The sequence below is a fragment of the Parasteatoda tepidariorum genome, chromosome 7, assembly GCF_982258835.1.
Source record: "Parasteatoda tepidariorum strain Cologne lab strain chromosome 7, Ptep-v5.0, whole genome shotgun sequence".
NCBI lineage: Eukaryota > Metazoa > Arthropoda > Arachnida > Araneae > Theridiidae > Parasteatoda > Parasteatoda tepidariorum.
The window spans coordinates 13,560,039-13,569,002 of record NC_141761.1 but is presented as its reverse complement, the minus strand read 5'-3'; the positions used below and the strand labels follow the sequence as shown (position 1 = coordinate 13,569,002).

General features: G+C 29.6%; 1 protein-coding gene across 1 annotated transcript; it reads left to right on the top strand.

Moving 5' to 3' along the window:
* Positions 1-5,271: 5,271 nt before the first annotated feature.
* On the top strand, positions 5,272-7,068 carry LOC122272440 (general transcription factor II-I repeat domain-containing protein 2B). The gene has a single exon (XM_043056143.2). It carries the CDS (start codon positions 5,272-5,274, stop codon positions 7,066-7,068), a length of 1,797 nt encoding a protein of 598 aa, XP_042912077.2.
* The last annotated feature ends 1,896 nt before the right edge of the window (positions 7,069-8,964 follow it).

The window sequence follows — 8,964 nt, the reverse complement described above, 5'->3', positions numbered from 1 at the left end:
TAAGAATTCGTAGAAAGTTAATTTAATTTTGTATTATTTTTGCATAATATTATTCTGAAATAAATTATTTAATATATATATATATATATATATATATATATATATATATATATATATATATATATATATATATATATGGGTCATTCTCATGAAAACTGTCATTTTTCAGTTCATAAAATCCCAAAAAAGTAAAGTGAATAAAAAGCTCTGAAACTTTTTATATTAATAGAAATATGCAATGGCATTATAAAGAAAGTATATATCCTATAAATTATACTTAATATTTAAATTAATTAATTTTTTAAATAATTAGTTTATAATTAATTAATTTATAATAACTAAGAATTAATTAATTAATTTAATAAATAAATTAATTAATTTAATAAATTAATTTATTAATTTTTTAATTTATTTTTCAAATTAATTAATAAGTAAATTAATTATTTTCACTATTTAAAAAGTGAGGGAATGACACTAATAGTGAGGGAATGATATTTTATTTTAATACATGTTTTTATCTAAGTTACATCTACCTAAAGTTTGAAAATGATAACATACTAAGTATATCTAATATTTATTATAATTTAGTCTTATATATTTAATAGTTTTTACAGGTTTGGGAAATAAAATTGGCTGGCACGATTGAACAAAAAAGAATTTTATAATACACTCTTCTTGAATCATTCCCTCACTTCAGCGTCATTCCCTCACTTTATACACTAGTGAGGGAATGACGAATTCAATACAATTTAAAAATTTCAGTTAGGCCTAATTAATTTCTGAAGTCAATCACATACAATTATATTCATACAAGAAAGCAACATATAATTATCCACTTTCTCGATGAAGTTGTATTTTATTTTACTCTAAAAATGACATGAGGGAATGACAAATGTAAAAAATTTTACCTAGTTTGATTCATTCAAATTTATTCCACAGCAAAGCTTCTTTAAGTTGAAGATGGAAACATACTGCAATTTTGTTCTATGATGCCAGTTGTTAACTTCTGAAGTTTTTATTAAAATATTTTTATTCTAAGAAGATTGCAGGTGATAAGAACATTGTTGTGAGGGAATGACGCGAAACACTGGGGACAAAGTTTAAAATAGTGCTGTGTTAATATTTTTATCAGAAATTAAATTTAAAATTGATTTTCTGAATTCTATATTTCAGTATTCTGAAATAAAAAAAAAACGAATTTGTAAAAAAAGATTTTTTATTTCAGAAACAATTTTTTTCTTTTCTTAAATCAGCAGTGGGGACAAGTGAGGGAATGACATATTGGTATATTTTAATTTCCTAAAATAAATAATAAATAAAAATTGATAATTTTATTTTTATTCTTTTGTTAGCCTGCATTCTGAAAGACACTTTCCCTGAATTTTTTTTTCCTAAGCTGTAAAACAAACATAAAATATACTGGGGACATGAAAATTACTGTTTTTTTGAGAATGACCCATATATACATATATATATATATATATATATATATATATATATATATATATATATATATATATATATATATATATATATATATATATATATATATATATATATATATATATATATATATATATATATATATATATATATATATATATATATATATATTAAGTCGTATAAGTATAAATATATGAAGCATGTAAATATAACTGTATAAAAAAGAAAGCTATCAACCACTTTAAAAAAAAAATCAGTAATATTTAATAAAAATGAACACTTTTACTTATTTTATGTGGGTTAAAATGGCAGTTTAAAATTTGGTATTAAGAAAAAAGTTTAATTTAAAAAAGTTTATTTTAAAAAAAGTTTAGTTTGAGTAAGTCTAGGAAAAAGGTTTATATGAGGTTATATATTTCAACTTGGTGCATTGCGTATTTTAAAAGCCAAAAGCTCTGAATAAAATTATATTGCATCAGCTATTGCTCCGTAAGTGGGTGTGGCTAACGCTTGTGAAATGTGGTCGTAAGTTACATTAATTGGTACGTAATTAGATTTGAAATATGGAATTCATAATTCTCTTTGAAATGCTTAACATTTTCATGATGAAATATTTTATTAACTGAGTCTGAGGAGCCAGTACGGGTAAATTGCAAAATTTCACCAATTATACATTTTTTTAATGTTCCAAAAATAGTTTTATATGACTATTTGGATATTCTAAAAATAATTTTACAATTTTGCCCAGGACTCAATACTTGGAGGGATATATAGTTCATTAAATTCTAATAATTAGATCGAAAGTTATTCCTTGCCCTCTAATTTATTTCACTGTTTCAATGTGATTTCTTAAAAAAATGTCTTTAAACAGTTTGATTTGAAATTAATTTTAAACAATGATTTATAGGTAGTAATTCTAGTTAGTAGTTATAATCCTTATTTAATGATTAGTAATTCCTAACTTTGAATATTTAATTGATACTATAATTAATAAATAGTATTTTTGATTAATGTTTAGTAGTTACTTAAAACTATCACTATCCGGGAACAAAGACCTCTAAGGGAGAGAATTAGTGGCACAGATTCAACATCATTCTGTTTTTATCGTTTGTTCAAAAGGGAAAATTTTTTACAAAATAGTTAATTAATGGGGAGGTAATAGTTGTAAATCTTAAAAGGGTTAAACTGTGTCTGACTTTGAAAATAAATAAATTATGAGATTTTTTTTTATTGAAATTAAAATTGTCTAGAAACTCAGCAGGGGTATAAATGAATCTTCGTAAAAAAAAAAAAAAAAAAAAAAAAATGGAAAAATTTGCTCACTCTTTTTGCAAGCCGCGGTTGATATAAACATCTTTTCTCTAAACGCGCAATCGGATAAAAAGATATAAAATTATTAATTTTAAATAAAAACGCAAAAACAAAAAACTTCTTTTGTGATATAAATTATGTTGTCCATGAACTAAAAAATTATGTACAGGCGAGTTTTTGAAGGAAAATCCGTATTTGAATGAAAAAATGTAGATTTTAATGGGAAAATTACTCTTTAAGATTATAAAGCAATAAAAAATTTTGCTAGTTTCATCCCAGCATTAAAAAAACAGGTTTTGTTTAAATCAGTCTTTACAATTTGAAAAAGATTGATTTCAGTAAAATGTGTCAAGTTGTTGCATTCTCATTGGTTTGCGCTTTTTTAGTTGAAATGGCAATATTTTTTACAATTTATTAAATATCAATATAATATTTATAATTTGTATTCTTCAGAAGATAAACTATCAATTTTATCCATAGGAAGACTGCTACATCTTTGTTAATTCTTGAAGTATGAAATCAATATTTATAATTTTTATTCTTAGACAGTTCAAATGTTAGTTTTATTAATGGCTAAATCTTTGAACTGACTATATCTTTATCGATTTTTGAAACATACACGCACTAATTTTGCTTTTTTTTAATAAAATTTGTTAATTTTGAAACATATATACAATTTAAACTATCAATTTCATGAATAATTTTTTCTTCTTTTCCATTTACACGCGTTCTCCTCCTTAACAAGAAAATAAAAGAATCTTAAGAAAGTCCGTAAAAATATTAATTTAGCTTATTCATGTGGACTTCGAATTCCTTATCGATTAGAAAATACACACTCGAATAATCTTTGTGAACTTAATCAACTTTTTTCAATACTTATTCAACCAGCCACATTAAATTTTTTTTTCTACTAAACAATCAAACTCGCACCAGTTTGATTTATATTTGTCTAAATATATTTCATTACCAGTCACAAAATTAATATAGTTAGTTCCCTCAACTAGACATTTCATCGACCATAAATCTTGCGAAGTACAAAACTTTCACGGCGTTTGTGCTGCAAATTTAATTAATTCCCCTCTCCAACAAGAGCCATGGGAGAACATGAAATGATGTAATATGAAGTCTCATGGATCTAAAGAGTTGTAAGCTGTAACTTATTTGCAAATATATTGTTTTGGTCCCTTGCCATTCATGCTTCACATACTTCGAGTAACAGGCAATTACTGCCGCAGTTAGCTGAATTGAAGCAGGTATTTGACTGAGATACTAAGGCATTGGGGAGGCGTTTATGTAAACGTTGTCTACTCACGCAGACATTTGAATGCACAGAAATAAATATTTTTACTATACGTTTGGTTTTGAATAATACTTTATGTTCGTTTATGAATATATATACAGTTCTTTGTTAGACTTTTTTTTAATAAAAAAGAAATTATGTTATCCAGGGATTGCAAAAGAATCGAATAAAAAAATAAATATAAGTGATATAATGAGAAGAAATTGTTGAAGAAAATCATCATTCCATCCACCGTAAGAAGACGTTTGCTCTTTGAAAGATACATTTCAGCAGAAATCAATGTGTGTGGTGGTCTTATTGTGTAGAAGAATCTTCTTTAGTAAGAAGCTTTTCCCTTTCTACCATAAACTGCCTTAAATGCGTTTCCATGTTACCCCTATTTTAAGCATTGAACTTGTACTATGATTTGTCTTGAAACTGCCTTTTTAAGTTCGATATAATGCACATGGAAAAAAATTGTGGTAAAATTACCGCACTGTATATTAATGGCAATTTTGGTAAAAGGATCCAAAATTCTGATTAATAAAACAAAATATCCGACATTAAAAGCATTCATTCGATAATTTTCCCGTTCATATGGCAACGGTTTACCAGAAATGTAAATTCAACCGGATAAATGGTTTTTATGCCATGCTCTAAGGCAGGGGTCTCCAAACTTTCCAGCCTTAGGGCCATACTGATTACTTCAGTAAGTTCCGAGGGCCAAAACCATATTATCATTGTTGCCGGTGGTAAAAAGTGAAATAGTCCACTGATGAAAAAAAAGTCCGAAAAAGTACGCAACGTTTAAAAAAGGCTGCAAATCGGACTAAAGTCTGCAAAACGGCAACACTGCATATTATTAATTTTCCTGTCATTATCTGTAATTTCTAGATTAGTCGTAGAGTACGAGCCATGAGGAGTAACGTGACACGACATCTAGTGGACACAAGTGGAAATAGGTAGTGCCTTCTATCGCTAACAGATGGCGCTAATAGCACGTACAGAATAATCTCGTTGGTTCGAGAAAGTTCTGTTGTCTTTCACTCACTTCTAGATGGCAGTAATTGGAATATATAAGAAGGCTAGTGGCTCAACCACAAGTCAGTTCCTATGACACTGTTGTGAAATAAAATAGTGCGTACCTCCTTAAAACGTGTTTGTGCGTGTTTAAGTTTAAGACATCTTTGTAACAGTATTTTGATTTGAATTGTTGCTTTTGTGTGTGATTTAGTAGTATGGAAAAGAAGCAAAAAATTGATAGTGAATGCAGAAAATTCAAAGATCAGTGGAACATTCAGTATTTCGTAATTGAGTCCAGTAACAAGGCGCTATGTTTGATTTGCAATGAAAGCATAGCCGTTCTCAAAGAATATAACATTAAACGTCATTATGAAACAAAACATTTTCAAAATTACTCAAAATATACAGGAAGTTTGCGGACAGAAAAATTCGAAGCTATGAAGCGCGGATTGAAATCGCAGCAATATTCATTTACAAAACTCAAAACTGAACAAGAGGCTGCAACTCGTGCCAGCTTTCGTATGGCTCTTGAAATTGCAAAACGTGGAAAACCATTCACCGATGGAGAAATGATCAAAGAATGCATAATTGCAGTAGCCGAAGAAATGTGCCCTGAAAAGGTAAATTTATTAAAAACTGTCAGTATGTCAGCAGACACTGTGGCTCGAAGGGTAGAAAACATCGCTGAAAATATATCCTCTCAACTGTTCGACAAAAATGGACATGTTGAGTGGTTTTCTTTGGCCTTGGATGAGTCAACGGATGTGTCAGATACTGCTCAGGTGTTGATTTATATTCGAGGAGTAGATAAAAGCTATGAAGTGCATGAAGAACTTCTTGATATGTATAGTATTCATGGCACAACTACTGGTACAGATATTTTTAAAGGAGTTGAAATGGCCATTAATCAAAAGAACCTTAGATGGAAAAACTTGAAATGTATTACAACTGATGGAGGCAAAAACATGAGTGGGAAAGATAAAGGAGTGGTCGCTCTTGTGTCAAAGGCTGTAGAAAATGACGGTAGTTCAAAACCATTAGTCTTACATTGTATCATTCATCAACAGTCTTTGTGCGGAAAATGTTTGGATATGTCTGAAGTTCTGAAACCAGTCATATCAACTGTTAATTTTATCAGATCTTTTGGGCTGAATCACCGACAATTCCGACAATTTATTGCAGAGATTGGAGAAAATGACTTACCTTATCATACTGCCGTACGTTGGCTTAGTTGTGGGAAAGTCCTTCAGCGCTTTTTTGAACTTCGAGCAGTGATCGAAATTTTTTTGAATGAAAAGCATCGCCCTCTTACTGAATTACAAAACAACACATGGCTGTGGAAGTTAGCATTCTATGTTGATTTGACAAAACATGTGAACGAACTGAATTTGAGATTGCAAAGAGAAAACCAGCATTTTCCTGATTTATACACTAATATCAAATCATTCCGGAAGAAATTGATACTGTTTCAATCACAACTACGAAGTAAATGTTTTTCACATTTTAAAACATGTGAAATATTCAGCCACACCACTGAGACTGAGTTTCCTATCGATTTTGCAATCGAAACTTTGAGTGCTTTGAAAATAAATTTTGATACTCGTTTCTCGGACTTTGATGCCATTGCGAATCAAATTAAGATTTTTCAGAATCCTTTTGATACTGACATTGAAATCCTTGCCCCGGAACTTCAAATGGAAATGATTGATCTACAGTGCAGTGATATAATTAAGAACAAATATCAAAACTCATCTTTGTTGGAATTTTATAAGAGTCTTCCACTGACACAATTTGATAATTTGCATAAATTTGCTCGTGGGCTGTTTTCTGTTTTTGGTACTACTTATTTGTGTGAGAAGACCTTCTCCAAAATGAAGTACACAAAAAATGTTTACAGATCTAAATTAACTGATGAATATCTTAAATCTCTTTTAATAATTGGTACAAGTAAAATTAGTCCACAACTACAAACTATTGTCAGTGGAAAATCTCAATTACATAAATCTCATTAGTATTTCACATGTCATTATGCTTGTTATAAGTTATGTTTTTATTTAAAATGAATAAAATGTTAGTTGGATTCATTTCAATAATTTGTTAGTTATTATATACTGAAGTTAAATTTTCTGCATATTATACATGTCTTTACTCATTACAATTCTGTGTTTCTTTATCCAACTTATCACAATAACAATAAGCCTACAACAATGTTATGAGTAGTTAGCCCATGACCATATCAATGTAGATGTCATATTAATAATTATTCAACATAAAATTAGAACACTTCAGTAAACTAAATTTAATTTGCTATAAAAAATATGTTCTCTAAAAGGAGTTTTCAAGTATGCTAGCTCTCCGCGGGCCGGACGAAATCTGTCCGCGGGCCGGATGTGGCCCTCGGGCCGTAGTTTGGAGACCCCTGCTCTAAGGTATCAGGGTAAAATTATCGAATTTTTCACATTTATCAAATTTTATCACATATTATAAAACCATATCTTGTTGTTAATTTTACTAAAATCTGAATCTATAACAATGGGCTCGCCTGGGTTTATGGTTTCTCGCCCAGGAACAATGTTTTCATGGGGCACATTAGGACCCATAATCCTCATAGAACAATCCCTGACGTCTGTAAGCTACTTGAACATAGTTGCAGACCAGGTTCACACATTTATGGCAACAGTTTTTCCTGCGGGGGATGGTGTTTACCTACAGGATAATGCACCATGTCATAAGGGTCGAATCGTTATGGATTGGTTCAAGGAACATTCCAGTGACTTTCAAGTCATCTCTTGGCCCCCAAATTCACCTGACCTTAATCCAATAGAGTATTTGTGGTCCTACTTGGAAAACCAAATTCGTGCTGCTACGCTACCGCCTCGCAATGTGAGGGAATTGCAGGATCAGTTGGTGAGCGCTTGGTACCAGATACTTCAGACTACCTATCAGCACTTTGTGGAATCAATGCTACAGCGGATGCTAGCAGTTTTGAGGGCTAAAGGTGGTCCTACATGTTATTAGTAGGAAGGTCATAATGTAATGGCTCTTCTGTGTATGTTATAACAATACTATAAATATCGTAAATAACTTTTTCTGAAATTATGGCTATTTTTTACTTAAAAAAGTAAATCCAGATAGCTCAAAAATATGAATACTAACTTTATATATATATTTTTTTTTTTTGTAAATTTAATTCCGTTATCTTTTTTCCCTTTTTCTTATGACATTCATGTTTTTCTAATTTAGCTACTTCTTTTAGAGTTTCTCTTCTTGAAATCTAGATTTTGTTTAGTAAATTAAACTGACCTTATTACCTTTAAGACTTTCATATTTTTTTCTTTCTCGCCAAAAAGTTTGCAATTTGGTATGCAAAACTATAGAGTAATAAATATCTCCGACAAAGCATAAAACCAAAATTCTGTATTACAATACATTGCAAATTCATTTTGGAAGATTTTATGCTTTTATGGCCGCAAAGACTAATTGAAAACCGAAATTGGGCATTTCAAAAGGATTCTGCTCCTTCAAACATTTTTTAACTTTTATAAAAACAAATTTTAATCAAAATTAAAATTTTAATCATTTTAAGCAAAAATTTAAAAGCAATCACAAATTGTTCACGTTACATCTTTCGAAGTTTTTTACAACACAAGAAAGGCCAGCTTATACTCCAGACATGAAACTAACAGAATTTTCTGTTTGGTCCCTTTTAGGGAATGTTGTGCTTCAAGTCAAACCCATAATTTTCCTAGAGTTGTGAGTTTTTAATTGACAAATATTAAAAATGGGGAGTAGAAGAGTTTCGTTTTTGCTTGCTAAGCTTGTGTTAATAATATTTAAGGTGAATAAAATAAATGTTAAGTGAGAGAGTTTCTGGTTTTCACTTTGTCTCACTCATACTCATAATACAA

Bases quoted from the DNA above. Each gene is read 5' to 3' on its own strand.
- LOC122272440 (XM_043056143.2), top strand. From the start codon at position 5,272: ATGGAAAAGAAGCAAAAAATTGATAGTGAATGCAGAAAATTCAAAGAT.